The sequence below is a fragment of the Rhinopithecus roxellana genome, chromosome 11, assembly GCF_007565055.1.
Source record: "Rhinopithecus roxellana isolate Shanxi Qingling chromosome 11, ASM756505v1, whole genome shotgun sequence".
In the NCBI taxonomy this organism is placed as follows: Eukaryota; Metazoa; Chordata; class Mammalia; order Primates; family Cercopithecidae; genus Rhinopithecus; species Rhinopithecus roxellana.
In genome coordinates, this window is record NC_044559.1 from 60,188,051 (window position 1) to 60,209,371 (window position 21,321).

The 21,321-nt window shown below is 37.3% G+C and overlaps 1 protein-coding gene across 2 annotated transcripts in view; it reads right to left on the reverse strand.

Moving 5' to 3' along the window:
* Positions 1–21,321, reverse strand: part of PRKG1 (protein kinase cGMP-dependent 1) — a 1,347,543-nt gene that overhangs the window by 233,862 nt on the left and 1,092,360 nt on the right. For both annotated transcript variants that reach the window (XM_030940495.1, XM_030940494.1), the window contains exons 6-7: positions 10,516–10,593; positions 2,489–2,583 (exon numbers count right to left, since the gene is read on the reverse strand). In XM_030940495.1, the coding sequence (XP_030796355.1) occupies positions 2,489–2,583; positions 10,516–10,593 (173 nt within the window). The remainder of the gene's footprint in view (positions 1–2,488; positions 2,584–10,515; positions 10,594–21,321) is intronic.

Consider the following 21,321-nt stretch of genomic DNA (forward strand, 5'->3'; position numbering starts at 1 on the left):
CAAATAGTGTATATACATACAGCACTGAATGTTGAAAAGGCTCATCTATATTTAATGATAACTGAGATACACTGCTTATTGGAAAATGAGAGTAGGATACCCAAATATGTTTGTCATACATTCTGTAAAATGCATGGTATAAAGTCAACTCAGTTTTTCCTCCATAATACATGAGAAGAACCCCCAAGTGCTTGCTTCTTAATTCTTAGTTTAAAAATACAGTATCATTCTCACAGAAGTACACATCTACTAGTCTAGCCTTCACAGCCTATCCCATAGTGAATCCAGATGTACATTACCTCCACCTACTCTTCCATCACACCATAAGAGTGACAACAATTATGACCTACAAGTGAACCCTGGGAAAGCTTCACTGCCTTGTGATCATTGTAATGTCAGTGGCAGGCCATCTGGAGCTGCTGCCGCCATCACACTGGCTGCAGCAGGAAGGCATGGCCAGGTCTGCACACCCATGGAGCCAGCAGGAGCCAGGACAGGTAGGACCCCCACCCCTTCTGTGTTGGGATGGGAGCTCCCTGGGTGCCACTGTAGCTGCCCAAGCCACGACTATGGACCCAGGCATCCCTGTGCTCCAGGGCTGGGAGTAGGCAGGACCCCTGTCCTCCAGGGCAGGGCTGCAGTCACCCAAGTCGTGGGCAGGCAGGGGGAGGCAGGAGCTCTGTTCTCCTGGGTGCAGCTACAGCTGCCCAAAATCACGGCCACGAACCCGGGCCTCCCCTGTGCTGTTGTGGGGCTAGAAGCTAACAAGATCCCTGCCCTCTTGGAGGCAGCTAGACCCAGGCATTTCTGCACTCTTGGGGGCCTGGGATCAGAAGTGCCTGCTCCCACTGCCTGGCTTCTCTCTGTTTTTGGCTACCATCCTGATTTTGGAGGAAAGTTGGGACTGAGCCCAGGTGCTGTCACAGCCCGGCCAGGTGTGCACATGATCAAGGCAGTGCTGACATGCCAGTACCCTGCCAATTCGCCCCCCTCTGGGCTTTGGGCGCCAATGAGCATAGGAGGGAATCCAATGGTGGGCTGAGGGCAGCTTGGCGACAGCAGGAGGCAGACAGGTTCCTGGGCAGAAAGGGAGTGGATGCCCAGCAATGCTCCATCTTCAGGCCAGGGAGGGCCTGAAGGCTGGAGGCCAGGCTGCTAGTCCCATGGACCGTAGTGGGAACTTGCAGTGTCTTTTCTGGACCTGCCTATTGTCGCTCATGAACCAATCAGCATGTACTTCCTCCCTTCTGAGGCCCATAAAAGCCCCAGGCTTAACCAGAGCAGAGCTGACATTAGGATGACCAGCTGCAGAGAGGACCTAGGCACTGTAGGGTCTCATCTCTGTTGAGAGCTGCAGATGATGGGACGACCAGCTGCAGAGAGAAGCTACCCTCTCTGCTAAGAGCTGAACACTCATTGGGACACCTTGGCTATGGAGAGGGGCTGCCCACTGCCAGTTTTCTCTGAGCTGTTCTACTGTTCAATGAAGCTCCTCTTTGTCTTATTCAACCTCCACTTGTCTGCGTACCACATTCTTCCTGGTCACAGGTCAAGAGATCGGGAACCACGGAATGGAGAGGCTAAAAGAGTTGTAACACAAACAGGGCTGAAACATGCCCCTTACTTGCCACATTGCAGGTGAAGACAAGGAGAGAAGAGCTGCAACCCTTTGGGGGGCACAGACTGGGGAGCTCCCCGAGCCAGGGCTGTGACTCTCGGTTTGGGGCTATGCAGTTCCTGGTGTCTCTAAGCTTCCAGGCACGACCACATTCCCTGGTGCCAGCCGGGGAAGCTCCTTGTGGTGTGCTTGGTCCAGCTGCAGCCTTACAAAGAGCCCATGCCAGCACCTGGAGCTGCGCACCTCACAGCAGCAGCCAGATTGTTTGCCTGTGCAGTGGCCGGACCCCACGCTCACTCACACACCCCTTGCCACTTCATGCCTGACTTGCAGTCTCCCTTGAAGGTGTGGGAACCAGGTCGGTGGTGTGAACTGAGTGCAGTCTGCCAGGCCAAGTGGGCACACTGAGCCCAGTGGGCCCGAGCAAAACTCGGTCAAAGGTGCCACCAGCCACTGGTTTCCAGCCAGGAAATTGACACCCCAAAGATCCCATAACAATTGTTGGTACAAACAGGTTTAAGGATTTCAAAAATTTCAAACAACCATATTAATGATTCTAGGTAAAATCATTGCACAAAATGTAGCAGGGACTTCCTCTCTTTAAAGTTGCAATTAAGTACACAAACCTGAAAATGTTTCCGATTAATATAACACTGATTTATTAGAAATTAAGGAATTTATTCTACAACCTATTCAAACAGATTCCAAGTCCAGCTGAAAATAAATAACAATTGATTTATCATCAAGGGTCCATATTTGATATTGGGATAAGTACCAAATAAAAAGCCTATTGTGCTAGGAGCTCAAAATTTCAGACAGGAATTTATGTAGCACTCAAACAAAAACCTGTATTACACATGATCGACTTACCCCTGCAAGGCTTTCTCTCCAAACCAGTCTCCTTTTCCTAAAGTTCTAAGAAAGACTGGGTCTTCACTTGGTGAGTCTTCACGAGTGACATTTACCTACAAAGAGATACAATGAAAGTTTAAATCCACTGCTTACCTACAATGAACAAAGGAACACTAATTAATGAGGTTAATTCCATTTCTTGTTTATTTTCTTAATTTATTTTATAAAGAAAAAAACCTTTAAATTACCACTAACAGGACCAAAGAACAATATTACAAATTCCCAGGAAAACCACAAGAGCTTACCTCCAAATATTTTGTTATCCTTTCAAGTTATTTTAAAGAAATAATACATTACTAGTAAATTTGATCTCACTCCTCATCTCCATTCTAATTTTCCTGCCTGTATGAAGCAACCACTATAATGAACCTAGTGAGCATTCTATCCATCTTTTTTATGTGTTTATGTACGTGTATTTTTAAAATATATTAATAATATAAGTAGTATTCCTCATTCTGCAACTTACTTTTTTCCCTTAATATTGTTTTAATTATTTATTCCATGCTCTTAGGTATAAATCTCTTTCATTCATTTTAATGTATGAGTTTTATCTCATTATGTAAATATATTTACTTACCCATATCTTGTAAATTGGCAGTTATATTGTTTCCATTTTTTTCTTTCTTTCTGCTGAAATGAACAGCCTTTTACATGCCTCCACATGCATATCCTACTTTCTCTAGGATAAGCCTGTCCCTTTCCCTGAGAAGAATCCAGCTTTCATTTGAAGACACATCACATTTTCATAAAGATTTCTTGCATGGTTCTAATTGACTATATCCCTAATAATTCATATGCTTCATTTGGTAGGATTTATATTTCTAAAGATGTATACACTACATACATGCCCTTTTTTACTATACTAAATAAAGTGCCCTTAAAAGAAAGTTGTATTTCTTTGGCATTCTCCACAAATTATAATAAGCACTCAATAAATAGTTGTAAATTGTTTTAACAGAATGTGTCATTACTAACAAGATAGATAGCCTAGAACACACAGGACTTGTGACTTAACAGAAGGCAAGTGATAATGTTTTTTGTTGCATGAATGAAAACAAAAATAGAGTAACTTGTACCTTTGTGTTAATTCATATCTCCCTCAAGCTCTACTAACATTCATAAAACTGTCTTTTTGTCATCCAGAAAGGTTAAATAGTTAAAATTCACCTACCTGGAAAATGTGATGAAGTAAAAAACTAATTTCTTGAAACAATGCTAAAAACACTTAAACACATTTAATAATACTATGTTTCAGGTTTCTGAATCTAGAGATTAGATGTCAAAGACCAGAATTTTTATAAGTATTAAGAAGGTCTGTGTAAGGTGGAGGAAATTCAATTATTATTCTCCACTGATCCATTTGATTACTCCTCCACACAGTGTTTCAAAACCATGGAAATTCAGTTTTTAACACTTTTACTTACCACTAAGCTGTATCACAGAGACACTAATTTGTATGCTGACGAGGCTTTTATAGATGCGGAATCTTCTGTAGGGAGTCAGATCTAAAATAAAAGTTACTGGGCCCTTATTCTTGAGGTTCTGATTCACCCATGTTCATATAAAAGCTAAAATTTAGTTTCTTTGTTTAAACAGTATTCCATTATATGACTATTATGCAATTTACTAATTCTGTAGATATAAATGTGGGTGGCTTCCAGTTTTATTTTTGTTATATTTTGTTTTTATTGTACTATTAACTGTGTTACTGTGAACATTCTTATACATGTGCTCTAGTGTCCATGGCTAAGAGTTCACTAGGGCCAACGTTTATGGATAAAGAACAAGGTCATTAAGTATATGCATCTTCGATTTTACTAGATATTAACTCACTCTTGGTACAATCTTACATTCCTACCATCAATGGATGAAAACACATATTATATTATACTGTTATCAATACTTAATATTGTCAGACTTTGATTTTTTTCCAGAAAGGTAGGTATTAGATGGTATTTCCCTTATTATTAATGGAGGTGGGAGATTTTACCATCTTATTTTTTGAGCCACTTGTGCTTCTTTTGATTATGTGTCTGATCGTGCTTTTTGCCTATTTTTCTATTGGACTGATTATCTTTACTTTGGTTGTCCATTCACAAGAGTGTGGTTTGTCTAAACCATTTTTGTGATGTCTTATTGAACAAATTTATTAATTTTAATGTAATTACACTTAACCATTTTATCTTTTATTGTTTGCATTTTAAAATATCTTATTCAAGAAATCCTTTCTTATCCCAAGATAGTAGAAGTATTCTCCCAATTACCTTTTAATTTTTTCCTAATTTTTCTTTTCACATTTACATCTGAAAGTGGCATTGTGTATGGTGTGAGCTAGGGATCCCATTTTATTTATGTCCCTATGCATAACCAGTTGTGATATCTGTAGTGTCCACGCTATCCTAAATCAAGCTTCCATATTATAATGGATCTTTATCTGGGCTCAACATTCTTACTCTGACATATTTGTCTGGTTTTCAGTCAAATTAAGGCCACATTTTTTTCCATTACCTGAACCTTATAAAAAGTTTTGATATATACTGTAGTAACTCCCAATGTGTTTCTCTTTCTTTCAGATGTTCTTCCATGTTGGTGTTTTGCTCTTCATTATAATATTTTAAATACAATTTTCTTCTTAAAAGACTTGAACATTTTCTTGTTACAGATATGGCTAGATACTTGATTTTTGAAATGGTATTTTTAAAACATATTTTAGTTACTTGGTACAGTATTTAGAAAGGTACATGAATTTTTAAGTTATCATATAGTAAATTTAACTTCCATCATACAGTAAAATTTACTTCTTTTTTGGAATATAGTTGTGTGAACTTAAACACATGGATAGTTTTGTCTAATTCCCAGAACAATTAGATACAGAACAATTTCTCCAGAAACTCCTTCATGCTATGTTTTGTAGTCATATCCTTCTCATTCCTCACCCCTATAGTCTGTTCTGCATCAAACTAATTTTAACTTTTGGAGAATGCCATATAAATGAAATAATAGAATATTTAACCTTCTCAGATGTTTTTTTTCTTACTCAGCATTAGGCCTTGAAGATTCATCCAAGTTGTTGCATGGTTCAATAGTTTATGTTTTTTATTGCTAATATTTCATTGAATGAATATAACATAATTTGTTTATTTCTAGTTTTGGCAATTATGAATAGAGATGCTACAAACACTGATGCAGAGTTTTTGTGTGAGCTATATTTTCATTTCTCTAGAATAAATATCACAAAGAGCAATTGCTGTGTCATACGGTAAATGTTTATTTAACTTTATAAGAAACTACAAATTGTTTTCCAGAATGGCTTTACCATTTTGCATTCCCAAGAGCAGTGTATGAGAATACTGGTTGCTCTGCATCCTCACTAGCACTTGATGTTGTTAATTTTTGTTTTCAGATTTAGCCATTCTATTAAGTATGCAGTAGTATCTCAGTATTTCAATATGCAATTTTCTAATGACTAATCATTTTGAACACCTCTTCATGTGCATATTTGCCATTTGTGTATCTTCTTTGCTGATGTGTTCAAGTCCTTCATTCTTTTATTTTTTGTTAGTGGGCACTTCAGTGTTTTTTGTTGATTTTTAAGTGTTTTTTTTATTGATTTTTAAGTGTTTTTTATATAGGTTCAATAAAGGATAGGATCAATATAAGCCCCTTACCAAATGTGTACTTTTCAAATAATTTTGCCTGTTAGTAATTTGTCTTTCCATTCTCTGAAAAGTGTTTTTCGCAAAATAAAAGTTTCTAAATTTGGTAAAGCCCAATTTATCATTTTTCTCTATGGATTGTGCTGGTGGTATCATGTCTAGGAACTCTTCCTATCTAGCCGCAAGTCATATATTTCTCTTGAAAGTTTTATAGCTTTGTTTTACTTTTAAATCTATTACCAATTTTAATTTAATTTTTATTGAAGGTATAAAGTCTAGGTCAAGGTTCTCCTGTTTTGGTCCATGGTACCAATGGTTCCATCACCATTTGTTGAAAAGACTTTCCTTTTATTGTCAGTTGCTTTCATTTCTTGATTGCTCTGTTTCTCATCCTAAGTATGTGAACTGTAGGCATATTGTAGATACCACTTATCAGGGCAAGAAAGTTCTCTTATATTCTCAATTTGCTGAGAATTTTTTTATGAATGGATGTTACACTTGTCACACCCTTTCACTTCATCATTTGACATGATAATGTGATTTGTTTTCTTTAGACTGTTAATATGGTAGAATACGTTGAATGATATGGTTTTTTCAATATTCATTTATAGTAAAATATCCAGTTCTATAATGTCCAATACAGTCACCACTAGCAGCTATTGCAATGTGGCTACTGCTACTGAGAAATTAACATTAAAGTTAAGTTAGGTAATTTTACTTTAATAGCAAGTGTGACTAATAGCTATTATATTGGGTTGTGTAGAGATATAGAACAGTTCCATTAATAAAGAAAAATGTACTGAATAATGCTAATTTGCTAAACTCTTATTAATTTTAATACTATATATTTCTACATAAAATCCTAAATGAAACTCAAAACATGTATAAATAATTATTGTTTCTTTATTTACAAATATTATTTATTTTTCTTAACTTACTATAGTATTTGGGATGTCTAGTACCACACTAAACAAGATTGGTAATAATATATATCTTTATCTTGTTCTTGATATTTAAAAAAGGTTTTCCAGAGGGTTCACCATAATGTATACATAAATATATGTATACATATGCAAATAAAATTTCCATAACAGAACACTTTTTATATTAAAAAACATTGAGCATTGTGTTAAGGCAACATGTTTAATTGGCATGTTTAAATACTTGTTAATTTTATGAAGCAAAGCCATGTGATTTTAAATGCCATTTGATAGAAAAGAATTTTTGAATCCCTTTTTTTTTCTAATGGTAGGATACAAGGTATGTTGAATGGAATCAGAAAAATCAAAATGCTTTTGAACTATTATTAGAACTCTGCAACTTTGCTTACCCATCCTGTTCAATTTTCATTTGATTTATTTATAAAGAGATAGTTCATTCTGTGATGCGACACAACTGCAGGGACAAATGCAGGAATCTTTGGTGCTTTATAGTTCACTGTTGGAGAAGCAAGTCATGTATCCAGGCAGCTGTAATGGAGTGATTGAAGTATAGAGAACTAACTGAGCTTCTACTTGAGGCAGCACCAGGTACTTTAGCCATCATCACTGCAAGCATTCTGCCTTAGGTTTTAGAAAAATCAGATTGCACAGGCTTAATGGGGGAAAAACAAGTATTGCAAAGCTTATTTTATAATGCTTCTCTCTTTGTGTGAATGTGCTTAATGGAAGAATAAAAATTGTTTTACACTTAAATAAGTGGAACTGAACAAGGGGAATTTCATTTGTAGCTTGGCAGCCCCTGCTGTGTCTCCTTCTATCTCACAGCATTTTCTAAGAAAAAGCCAGTTTGGTAGCAGCAAGAAACAGATCTTGGCCAAGGTTATCCTTTATACATTTTTTAAATGCATGGGAAAACAAGTTGACATCTGTACACCTAAAAAAAAATATAACATATAATTGTAGAAAATTCCAGTTCTACAACTTATTTGCCTGCTGAACTGAGCCTACTCTCTTATAATTCACCTGTCTTTAGTGCTGTTTGCCATTGGGACGTAAGTATGCTGACCTTACCTTCTGCTTGTTAAGACTTAATATATTCCAATTATTGTGTATGGTGACATATTCTTAATGATTTTAATATGTTAGAATTAGAACTAATATAATTAATATTGTTAGCATATTAGTATTAGAATGAATAAAATTAATACAATTATTATGTAATTTACATAACTAAGAATCATAGCAGCTAACTTGTATCACCTAGAAAAGTAAGTTAGTAGAAATTGATGTCTGGTTTAAAGTAAAAGATCTTGAATGTGTCAAGAGAGTCTAATATATTAGCATTACTTCCCTCCCAGAATCCCCAGAGTGCTCTGAAATATTACCAAGGGAAATGGTTCCTGTGGTATAATTTCCACACTGTTTCTACTTACACTTACTACGAAACTCGTAAAAAGGCACAACTAATGCACCTGTCTTCAGCTGAAACTGGTTACAAAGCACTACTTTTAGGCAGTAAAATTTGCACTAACAGGGTGATAGCAAAAGCCTGTCAGAAATCCATCTCAAAGGACAAACACATCATTCCATCACAGCAAAGAATTAGCAATGTAGTAAAGACAAAACAAATCTAGAATGTCAGGACAAATTCCCCATGCAATCTTTTGAATCATTTATATCCATGGTGATTTTAAATTTTCCCTGATTCTTTAGTCAATCTAAACAATAAGACAGTAAATAATAAGCTCTAACAATCTATCATATAAACTACAAAATGTTAACATTTTCTTATATTCTAACATTGGAAAATACAAGATACAATTTTAACTATAACCGCGGTCAGACATGTCATTTCATGATGCCTTTTAAGAAGTCAGCCTTGAGTTCTACTTCTATCCCAGGCATTCAGAGATCAGTCAAAAGAATAGGAATAATAAAAATACAAATATTGTTTTCTTCATTTTTGTGTGACATGCCATTGATATAAATATTGACATATGCATACACTTGATCCAAAATTCGTCCAAGGAGAATTACCTAAATTGTGATTCAATAATACTTATAATCTTCCACCTCATTCTATTCACTGTGACTCTGGAAATTTCTCTATATATGAACTATAAGTTAGCAGAGTCAGTCATTTTATTAAATTAGAAGAAATAAATTTGCTTCATTAATAAAGTGATAATTATAAAAATAGAAACTGGCATATAAATTCCTTTCTACTTGCATTTCCTTCTCCATCTCTTCCTATACTTAGTACATACAGAGATATGAATTCCTTGTAATGATACATAATAAAGAAAAATAAGTTTAAATCACTTCACTGTGGAAAGAAATTTAAGGTATTTTAGTAATATAATAGTATAGTATGAATCTAAAAAAATTCTATTTTCCAATTCACTCAATTTTGTACTTTTAAGATATAAATAAATTCATGTTGATGAAAAACTAAAACAGTTTAAGAAATAAAGTATGATTTTGCATCCGTAACCTTTGTCTACTCCATTTTTACCCCTTCCTTTATAATTTATCACTTTTAGTAGTTTTTAGTTCCAAAATTTATTTATGAAAATAACTTAAAACATTAGTGCATATCTATCCTTATCATCCTCAGAGTATTTAGCAACTTTCCTAAGGGCATTAAAATGACTAAGTTTTGTAACAGGATTAAAATTTAGGCCATCTGATTTCAAAACCCAGATGTTTCATTATAGCAGTGTTACTGCTTCTAATGACTAGATGAATTTTGTAAATGACCTAAGTACTTTCTTTCTTTCTTTCTTTCTTTTTTTTTTTTTTTTTTTTTTTTTTGGAGGCAAAGTCTTGCCTATTACCACGGCTGAAGTGCAGTGGCACCATCTTGGCTCACTGCAACCTTCGCCTCCTGGGCTCAAGTAATCCTCCTGTCTCAGCCTCCTAAGTATCTGGGACCACAGGCATGCACCACCATGCCCAGCTAATTTTTTCTACTTTTTGTATAGATGGGGTTTGACATGTTGCCCAAGCTCGTCTTGAACTCCTGAGCTTAAGTGATCTGCCTGCCTTGGCCTCCCAAAGTGCTGGGATTACAGGTATGAGCCACCACATCCAGCTGGTATTTTCTTTTTTATTATATTATTTTAATGATGGAGATCTTTCTATTCACACAAATATATCAGTGACATCTAATATTATGATTATTAGCAAGTAAGCTACTTACTGGTTTCAAAGCTCCACCTTTTTTTCCCTCCTGCTTCATTTTTTAAAGATCCATTCTCTAATACCTCTCTGTGTCAATAAATGAGACGAACACATATAGCACAAGACTCTGCATGTGTTCCTACTGGAGTTACTAACCAATCCAAGACTCCCCTGATGCATCACTGTCTGTGTCACCAAAGCTTACCGTTCCTTTGCTGATGATGAAGAAGGTGTCCCCTCTTGCTCCTTGCCTGATAATATATTCTCCATTTTCATAGTGGGTCTGAAAAGTAGAAACAATAAGAAAAAAAAAATTAAGCAAGGAGTAAGCTACCAAACAGCTCAGCCTCTTCAAATATCAACCCCCAGGGATACATTCATCCTGATGGAATTTTATCCAAGCCTAGAACCATCGTGATTTAATAATGAATATTAGTTAATGTATGTAATATTTACAAAGATAACATTTCTGTAATGTTCATTTTCAAGACTGCTTTTAATGTCATTTTTCTAGGTGATTATATCATATCTTTAAATTCATTCATTTCAATTGTTTGATGAAAATATTCTTTTCTCCGATCAACTGAGCATGAAACAAAACAGCAGAGCTGCTAATTAAACTACTAATTCTATATTATTTTACTTGACATTTTCATTGGGTTTTATATTCTCATAACGAGAGCCCTTTTTTCCTAAGAAATTGTTACAGAATGCAAAAATCTTCATTTGAAACCAGGTTGATTTTTATTGTGGGTTAGATGGCCCTAGTTACTTTTTAAGGCACCACTTCATGCTTTAGTGTTCTTGCTTCAGGAGTTTAGACTTGGCCCTGTCAAATAGAATGTCTTAATTTTATGGACTGAATTCTGGTCCAGCATCTGTGAGCTTATAAACCATCAAACGAGGAGTGAGGTAAGGCTGCAAAAGGATTATCATAGTCAGTATATCAGTATTCTGACATGGACACCACAACTAGGTCCGTTTCCAGGGTGAAGATTACTTCTGCAATGAACAAAAGTAATTTCAATAAGGAGAAGTGGGAGAAAGTATACTGCTGGGTCAAGAGGTCTAACAGAAAAATGAGAACTGTGCCGTCTGACCCTATGCTTCTCTGCAGCATAGCAGAGAAGCTCTACTTTTGGGAAATAAAACATTATTTTGCACACTCCTAACAAAACAGAATTCATTGTTTACGTGCAATATCCATTAGGCTGATAGGTATTAATTGTCCTTATGCTTCAATACCATTTTTCTTAACACATAAATGCTAAGATTGCCTTAAAATTGCCTTTCATTAATACTTGACATTGAAAAGAGCCATTATTTTCTTAGTGTATCTGGAAAGTTAACATACTATCTAATTTGCTAATTTTTTTACTCAAAAGTAATTCAGTTTTCTAGGAACAAAATTTTTAAGTAAAAAAGGTATTCCTTATTCCTTTCCCTCAATTTCAACCACCAGATGATATATACAGTCTGGTATGTACACTTCAAGACTTTTTTCTATGCTTTTAACCACCACCACCCCACCCTGCACACACACATGCATACAAATAATTATTTCTAAATAAAAATAATATTATAGAATGCATATTCTTCAACTCATTTATTCCATTTAACAAGATATCTATGTTCAAGTTTCATGTTTTGCTGCATTCAAATGGAAAGAACTTTACAACATGCAGATTTGAAAAACAAAATGGCAGTCATCCACTTTCATGTGTTCATTTAACAAACACCTTTTTGAGGCAGGGTCTCATTCTGTGGCTCATCTTAATTGTAGCTTTCATAATCCCCACAGATTGTAGGAGGGGCCTGGTGGGAGATAATTGAATCATGGGGGCAGTTTCTTCCATACTGTTCTCATGGTAGTGAATAAGTCTTAAGAAATCTGATGGTTTTATAAGAGGTTTCATTTCCCCTTTCGTTTGGCTCTCATTCTCTCTTGTTCACCATCATGTAAGATGTGCCTTTTGCCGTCTGCCATGAATGTGAGGCCTCCCCAGCTATGTGGAATTATGAGCCCATTAAATCTATTTTTCTTTATAAATTACCCAGTCCCAGGTATGTCTTTATAAGCAGCATGAGAACAAACTAGTAGAGTAAATTGGTACTGGGAGTGGGTGCTGCTGTAAAGATACCCAAAAATGTGAAAGTGACTTTGGAATCAGGTAACAAGCAGATGCTGGAAGAGTTTGGAGGGCTCAAAAGCAGATAGGAAAATGTGAGAAAGTTTGAAACTTCCTAGAGACTTGGAGGGCTCAGAAGACAGGAAGATGTGGGAAAGATTGGAACTTCCTAGAGACTTACTGAATGGCTTTGACCAAAATGCTGATAAAATTTGCATCCTGATGGTACAACAGAAAAGAAAAATCTATTTTCTGAGAAGAAATTCAAGCTGGCTGCAGAAATTTTCATAAGCAACAAGAAACCAAATGTTTATCACCAAGACAATGGGCAAAGTGTCTCCAGGGTATATCAAAGTCCTTTGTGGCAGGCCCTCCCAACACCCGCCCAGGGGTCTAGGAGGAAAAAATGGTTTCATTGGCCAGACCCAGGGCTCCGCTGCTGTGTAAAGCCTAGGGACTTTGTGCTCTGTATCTCAGCTGCTCTAGCACTGGCAGAAAGGGGCCAAGGTACAGCTCAGGCTGTGGCTTCAGAGGGTTCAAGCCCCAAGCCTTGGCAGCTTCCATGTGGTGTTAAGCCTGTGGGTGCATAGAGGTCAAGAATTGATATTTGGGAACCTCTGTCTAGATTTCAGAGGATGTATGGAAACGCCTGGATATCCAAGCAGAAGTTTGTTGCAGAGGCAGAGTTCTCATGGAGAACCTCTGCTAGGGGAGTGCTGAAGGGAAATGTGGGATGCGAGACCCCACAGAGTGTCCCCCACTGAAGCACTCCCTAGCGAAGCTGTGAGAAGAGGGCCACCATTCTCCAGACCACAGAATGGTAGATCCACTGACAGCTTGCATGCACAGTGCACCTGGAAAAGTCACAGACACTCAATGCCAATCCATGAAAGCAGCCAGGAGAAAGGCTGTACTCTGCAAAGCCACAGGGGTGGAGTTGCCCAAGACCATGGAAACCCACCTCTTGCATCAGTGTGACCTAGATGTGAGACACAGAGTCAAAGCAGATCATTTTTGAAGCTTTAAGATTTTACTGCCCTGCTGGATTTTGAACTTGCATGGGGCCTTTAGCCCCTTCGTTTTGGCCAATTTCTCCCATTTGGAATGGGTGTATTTATCCAATGCCTGTATGTCCATTGTATCTATGAAGTAACTAACTTGCTTTTGATTTTACCAGCTCATAGGCAGGAGGAAGTTTCCTTGTCTAAGATGAGACTATGGACTGTGGACTTTTGTGTTAATGCTACTGTGAGTTAAGACTTTGGGGGACTGTTGGGAAGGGATGATTGGTTTTGACATGAGATTTGGGAGGGGCTAGTGTGGAATGATATGGTTTGGCTCTGTATGCCCACTCAAATCTCATCTCAAATGGTAGTACCCACTCCCATGTGTTGTGGGAGGGATCTGGTAGGAGACAATAGAATCATGGGAGCCGTTTCTTCCATACTGTTCCTGTGGTAGTAAATAAGTCTCATGAGACCTGATAGTTTTATAAGAGATTTCTCCTTTTACTTGGCTTTCATTCTCTCTTGTCCGCCACCATGTAAGAGTGCCTTTTGCCTTCTGCCATGATTGTGAGGCCTCCCCAGCCATGTGGAATTGTGAGTTCATTAAACTTTTTTCTAAGTTACCCAGTCTTAGGTGTGACGTTACCAGCAGTATGAGAATGGACTAATACAGACTCCCAAGTAGCTGGGACCACAGACGTACACTGCCATGCCCAGCTAATTTATTATTATTATTATTTTGTAGAGATAGGGTTTCCCTATTTGTTGCCCAGGCTGGTCTCAAACTCCTGGGCTCAAGTGATCCTCCCACCTTGACCTCCCCAAGTGTTAGGATTATAGGCATGAGCCAGTGTGCCTTTCCAGCAAACATTTCTGAGGGCCTCAGAGGCAGGCCTTTTTATAGGCATTGATAATACAAAGATGAGTGGGGTAAAATCTCATAATAGCACCATCCACTGGAATGTTCTATAACTGTATTATCCAATATGGTAGCCACAAGACATATGGGGCTACTGAGCACTTGAAATATGACCAGTATGACTGAGAAACTGAATTTTAAAATTTATTTAATCTTAATAAATTCAAGTTTAAATAGTCACACATAATAGATACTGTACTGGATAGCAAAGGTAGTAGCAGAGTTATAGTTGTAGCTTTGGGGCAAGGGGGAGAGGAGAACATCTTTCCCACTCTTGATATTTCCTTCCACGTGAATGAAGCTCAGTTAGTAACACTAAGTACCTTTCTCTTCCCCTTTCCTCACTCTGCACGAGCAAAAGTGGCATCACTTATCTGATTGATAAACTTGGAATTAAACAGCTATGTATGCTCATCTCAACTTCTCATCTTTTCCTCATGGAAGGGAGCTTCCCACAGAGGGCTGGCATTGCTGCTTCTCCGGGGGAAGTCTCTTCTCTCCACAATAGTGAAGTTTGCCCTTGTCTGAGCTTCTGTGACAGGGCAGCTAATTCTGCACAATGATAGCGTTCAATTTGGGAAGACCACCCGGCTGTCACACCAAAGGTACATCCTGTAACCCAGATTTTATTAGTAATAATGGTTATGTTTGCCTCCATTTATCCTACTCTTTGTCTTGTTTCTCACTTGGTTCCTAATTCAAGATCACTCAAAATTGCCAAAATAATCCAGTATGCAAAATGCTTTCCTGTATATAAGTACAGGGTTATATGTGTGAGAGCACAGTCTGGGAGACATGTGACTTCCTAAGAGCTTCTCCACAGAGGATTCTTGAGCCCCAACAGAAGGATGAAGAGGTCACCAATGATAAGCAGGCAAAAAGCATCCCAGAAAGAGGAAAATAAGCAGCTCATTATGATCAAATAATACTAGTGAATATACAATTATTTTGGAAAAAGTAGAAAAATGCAAATAAAAAGCACCCAAAAATTGAGGAACTCTTAACTTAAGTGAGCTCATTCCCCTCATCCATCTCCTTTTAAAAAGCATATCCTTATCCATTTGATAGTTATTTTCTTTCAGAAAACCAAAATTATTTGTAATATACTAAAATGAGTGAAAGTAAGGGTTTCTTAACCTCAGCACTATTGACATTTTGAGGCCATTAGTTCTTATTGTAGGGAGATATCCTGTACATTCAGTTTTGCTGCAGGATGTTTAACAGAGTTGTCAGCCTCTTCCAACTAGACGCTAGTAGCACCCTAACCCCAGCTGTAGAAATCAAAAATGTCTCCAGACATCGCTAACTACTCTGTTGGGAACAAAAGTGCCCCCAGCTCATTGTAATTACTCTAAATTTTTTTATATTCTTAATCTCTTCATCTTAAGAAGCTGAAAGTTTGGCAATGATATCCAGATATAGTCTAGTCTATTTAATTCATGAAACTTATCTAATCATCTTCTTAATATCATCTGATATGGTGTTTCAGAACTCAACACCCACAGTTGCCATATAAATATTTGTTTACCTATACAGGCATTCACTGAACTTATGTCCATGTTGCATGAGCTCATAAAATCCAGGGGTCACAGAACAACCTATGGAACAGTGGCCAAAGGCATTCCAGATTTGGGAAAGATAATATTCATGATGTCATAACACCAGGACTGTAATGACTAAGCTATTCTGAAACATTTAATTGCACCAGAGGGGAAGATAATCTTGAATGCTGATTCTTCAAGAGGCTCTCTAATTATGTTAATCAAATGCCAGCACCTTCACTGGTTTTTGAAGTTCATTTTATAGCTCTACCATTTTCATATTTCAAATTAAATCAAAGAAATATACAGAATTTAGAGTAAGAAGAAACCTTAGCAATTAGACAGTTTCCTTTCAAAGGTTTCCATAGTTATTAAGATAAAAGCCAATCTCCTGAACATGGCCTACAACACCATGTCTGCTCAATGCCATAGTATCCAACCTCTTCTCACTTTTTCTGATTTTTGCTCTCCAGCCCTGCCAGCCTTCTGAGGTTTGTTCCTTGACTGTGCCACCAACAGGCCTGAACACTCCTACTACCATACTTCACTGCTGCTTCCCTAGTTATATTCCACTTTTCTTTCAGATCCCAGCCTTCTCTCACCTGGCATATCCACCCCTACCACCACCACTACACATAATCACACAGACCCTCTGCTTCTCTCACACACACACACTCACAGACACACATTCTGGCTAAATTAGGTCTCTCCATTGTAGGAACTTACAATACCACACAGCTATATTGCATTGCCCTTTTCTAGGCTTGTATTTATTGACTTGTATGATTATTTTTCACCAGATTTTAACTCCTCTGAAAGCAAGAACTGTGTCTAGTTCTATTCACCATACATAAAATCCCCAGTGCCTCACCTTGTGCTTGGAACATAGTAGGGACTCAAAAATAATTGTACAAATGAGGTAGTCTTCCTTAATCCCCATCATTAATATTGTCCACAGTCAGTCCATTAGAAAGCCTTCTACTTCCAATTCATGTGCTAAGCCCAATATTCTTCCATTATCTCCATTGTTATTTCCCTTGTTCAAGACAAAATCTTATCTTGGACTTTCGCAATATCTTCTTATCTGGTCTCCCTGTCACTTGCCCACTCATCATACCCAAATCATCCCCTCTTTTTTTCTCACTGCCATCAAAGTGACCTTTCAAATAACAAATCAAATGAAAACACTTGATTGCTTAAAAACTTTCAATGGCTTCTTGCTACAAGTAAAATCATAAACAATTTATTGTGGTCTGTAAAATTATCTGTATTCTGACCCCTATTAACTTCTCCATTCTTTCCCTTCCCGTTATCACCCTTGTGATTCTGTTTCAGACTCGCTGGCTTTTTTTTATGTGACTGGTATGTGCCATGCTGGATCCCTCCTCGGGACTTTGCACTCAACTGGCCCTCTGTCTAACACTCCTCCTTAAGATTTTTGACATTATCTTGCTGTCATCACTGGGGCTCATAAAGCCTTTTTCTAGCCAATCTTACCAATGTGCACTCCGACCCCATTCACTTTGTATCCCACATTACTGTGTGTATTTCCATGGTGTTAGAAAGAAATCCGGCCGGGTGCGGTGGCTCACATCTATAATCCCAGCACTTTGGGAGGCCAAGGTGGGCGGATCACGAGGTCAGGAGATCGAGAACATCCTGGCTAACACAGGTGAAACTCCATCTCTACTAAAAATACAAAAAAATTAGCGCCTGTAGTCCCAGCTACTCGAGAGGCTGAGGCAGGAGAATGGTGTGAACCCGGGAGGAGGAGCTTGCAGTAAGCCAAGATCACGACCCTGTACTCCAGCCTGGGTGACAGAGCAAGACTCTGTCTCAAAAAAATAAATAAATAAATAAATAAATTTTAAAAAAGAAAGCTATCCAAAGGTTTGCTGCTGCCAAAACGCTCCTGCATGCTTTAATGACTGCTTGATAACCAGCATAACTGCAAACCACAGCAAAGCCTCCTGTGAGAAGAGCCTTCTATCACACTCTTTATGATCTGAAATTATTACTCTTTTGCTTGCTATCTGTGACTCCTGCCCCCATTACCTGGAGGTCTTATGCTATATTCATTGTTTCACTTAGAACAGTGCCTAACACAAAATAGGCATTCAATATATATTTGTTGAGGAATAACTAGATTGAAGATAGATTTAGCCCAAATCTCTTCATTTCAAATAAGAAAATGGAGTTATAAACCAGAGATTAGGAGGATAGATAAAGAAAATTGACAGCATGTCTAAATTAAGCAATACATTTCCCCAAAGACAATAACTTGAAATTTTATTTCTAAAACTTGTGAGTTAAAAAAGCCTGTCTTCTCATTGCTGCTGGAAAATAAGGTATGGCTTTTTTTGTTAATATTGTGTGCCTTTGGGTTCTCAGAATTTAACATTAATACATAAATGTACATTTAGGTATTTTAAAATTCTACACATATTTGATGACACGTGACAGAGGCATACTAACGGCACTGGATATGGTTGTTGAAGGCCTTGATGGTGACTCCTTGGTAAATATAAATGATTTATTTTCTTTTGTTAGATCACAGTCATAGTTATTGCTATGAAATATACCATGTTGTAACTAGCAAATTCATTTTCAGTCTGACTGTAATGTAATCTCTCACTGAATGTCAGTTAATATAAACTAAAACACAGTATATCATTCTGAAATAAATTCTCACCCTAAATTATTTCAGCCCAAGGTTACATCATTATTTCCTCTATATTTAAGTTTGGAGTTAGGCTTAAGTCTTTATTAAAGCATAGATCATCCATAATTGACACTTTTCTAATGATTAGGTCATATGTCATTCAGGCCAATTACCAATTCAAGCAATTACTAATACTATGGTAACTGCTACTGATTATAAAAATAGCTGCAATAAGTATAAACCACCTTGGTATGCCCACTGTATTTATACATACATATACATGTATATTTCATGTACATCTCAATTAAAGCATGATTAATAAATGTTTGAAACAGGGAATAATCATTGGAAATCTGCTAAGATTAATCAATATGATCTTGGGTCATGATTTGTACCTCATTCTTTCACAAGATATATCTCAGAAGAAGAGTCCTACGTTAAGATGAAGAACAACATTATTTAAAATCTTGGGACCTGCCTTTTTGAAGCCAAAATCAGTCAATTCCTCAAAGGAAATTCTTACCTCTCCCTAATATTCCAGATTTACTCCAAAGGCAAGACTTCTTCATGTAGAACAGAATCATCAAACAGCTTGATTAATCAAAAACCATGCTAGCTACGTAGGCAACAAGCAAGGCATTTCTTGACTATGGACTTTTGTATTTGTTAAAGCTCTGTCCATTATATATGACTGGTCCTAGATTATCTAGAGGTGCCAAGAAAGACTGAAAGCTATTGATAACAGCATAAAATTCTCACCATTGCTATCCTTGGATTTTGGTGGTTTGTAATATAAAGTTTTAGGTAAAATCTATTCTGGAACCAGTTAGCTATCACATCTGTAAACCAGAAGGTCTTCTCACTCTGATCTCCAATCCATGGTCGCCACAGATTTCATCACAGAACTAGGGCAGCAATATTTTTCAGTGCACAAAAGTTGTCATAAATGGGCCATTTCTCACTCATGGAAAAACCATTGTTGAAAGGAGTTGTTCTGTTATGAACTGTTTTCTTGGATAATAGATAACTTCATTCAGGTTATAATTTTAATATGCTCTCCTTCCTATTCTCTAAAAGAAAATTTTTGTTCCTCATACCATCATCCACAAATTAAGCAAGATATCAAAAGAATAAATAAATTCTGGAACATTTTTTCTAATTTTCCTTCCTCATACCATCACCACCCTGTCCCAACCTACCAGACACCTGGGATAATCAGGAATACACATATCTCATACTACAGAGTTTTTCTATTTAAGTGCTACATCTCATCTTCCACTCAGGACACTCTCTTTATTTATATCCAGCACTTTCCCATATTTCTTGGGCAGGATAAAAACTTGCCTCCAGATCTTCTCAAATTAATGTGTAAAATCCTCTTTTACCAAGTCTGAACTTTAGGCACAGAGGAGATACACAACCTGGTTAGGAGAGTGCAGCCCTTTGTTAATTTCATTAATTAAACCAACATTACTTATGTGTGCCTCCTATGAATGAGACACTGCACTTGACACTGAGGTTACAAAGATATACAAGACACAATCAACAATTAGAGAGTCAGCATAGCATTGTGGTTAAACAGATACTGGAGACAGGCTCCCTGGTTACAAATCCAGCTCTGGAACCCTAAGAAAGTCACTTAACTTTCTTATGCCATGTTCTTTTTGGCAAAATATAGCCATACCTCCATAAACAGATTGTTGTGAAGACTGAATGAGTTAATAATAACAAAACACAGTGTCTGTCATATTGTAACCGCTATATACTTATGAATTGTTAGTTTTATTATTTTTAGGGAAATTTCAGTGTACAGAGATAGAACTGTAAACAAATAATCTATAATACAAAGCTTTTCCCAAGCAGGCAGTGATTCCTCGCTGGATGGGGAAGAAGGCGGAAGGGCTTTCCATGCACAGAGAACAGTGTTTGTAAAGGTACAATTATCTCTACAAATGTAAAGATGCTCAGATGATGAGTGCATGTAGTTTACATAAAAAAAGAAGGTCAGAGTGACTGAATCTTATAACTCATAAAGTAGAAATGAATTCATTTTTATTGGGTCATTCTCCAAATCCAGTATCATTAACCCAGTGACCTTCAACCTCTGAACAATCTAAAGTTTAATGTCTTCTTTACCATTCTCTCCTCTATCACAAAAAAAAAAACACAATAGTAAAGTTTACTTCCAACCTTACTTTGTATTCAAAATTCAGAGATCTCCCTAGTTAATGTCCTGTGGATGAGAAGGAATACAGAAACACATCCTAAAGAGTCACAACCAGAATCTCAGCAAATACCAGCATGCATTTTGACTGCTTAAAAGTTTCACCAGGATCACTCTACCATGGGAAGGAAGGATGGTTTCCAGATAACCACAGTCAGAGCCCTTCCCCTCCCTGCAAGAACCATCATGCCACCAGGAGTGAAAAAGTGGATATCAAACAAGGAGAGCTCTAATCATCAATGAAGTGTGTACCTCCACTCTTCTGGGACGGACTCAGAGCGCCCAGAAAACCTAAACACCTTGGTAGCAACCCAAGAGAAGACAGAGAATGTTTTTTTTTTTTTTTTTTTTTTTTTTTCTTTTAATCATCAAGTATAGTTATCTAAGACTTCTGGATAGACAGTCTGCCCATCACTGTCCCTCGAGACACCAAACTTGCCTAGCTTACCAAGGTTATTTAAGACACAAATAGCTGGGCCACAGATATGAGTCTGTGTCACCACCATTGCTAAGAATCTATGTGTACACA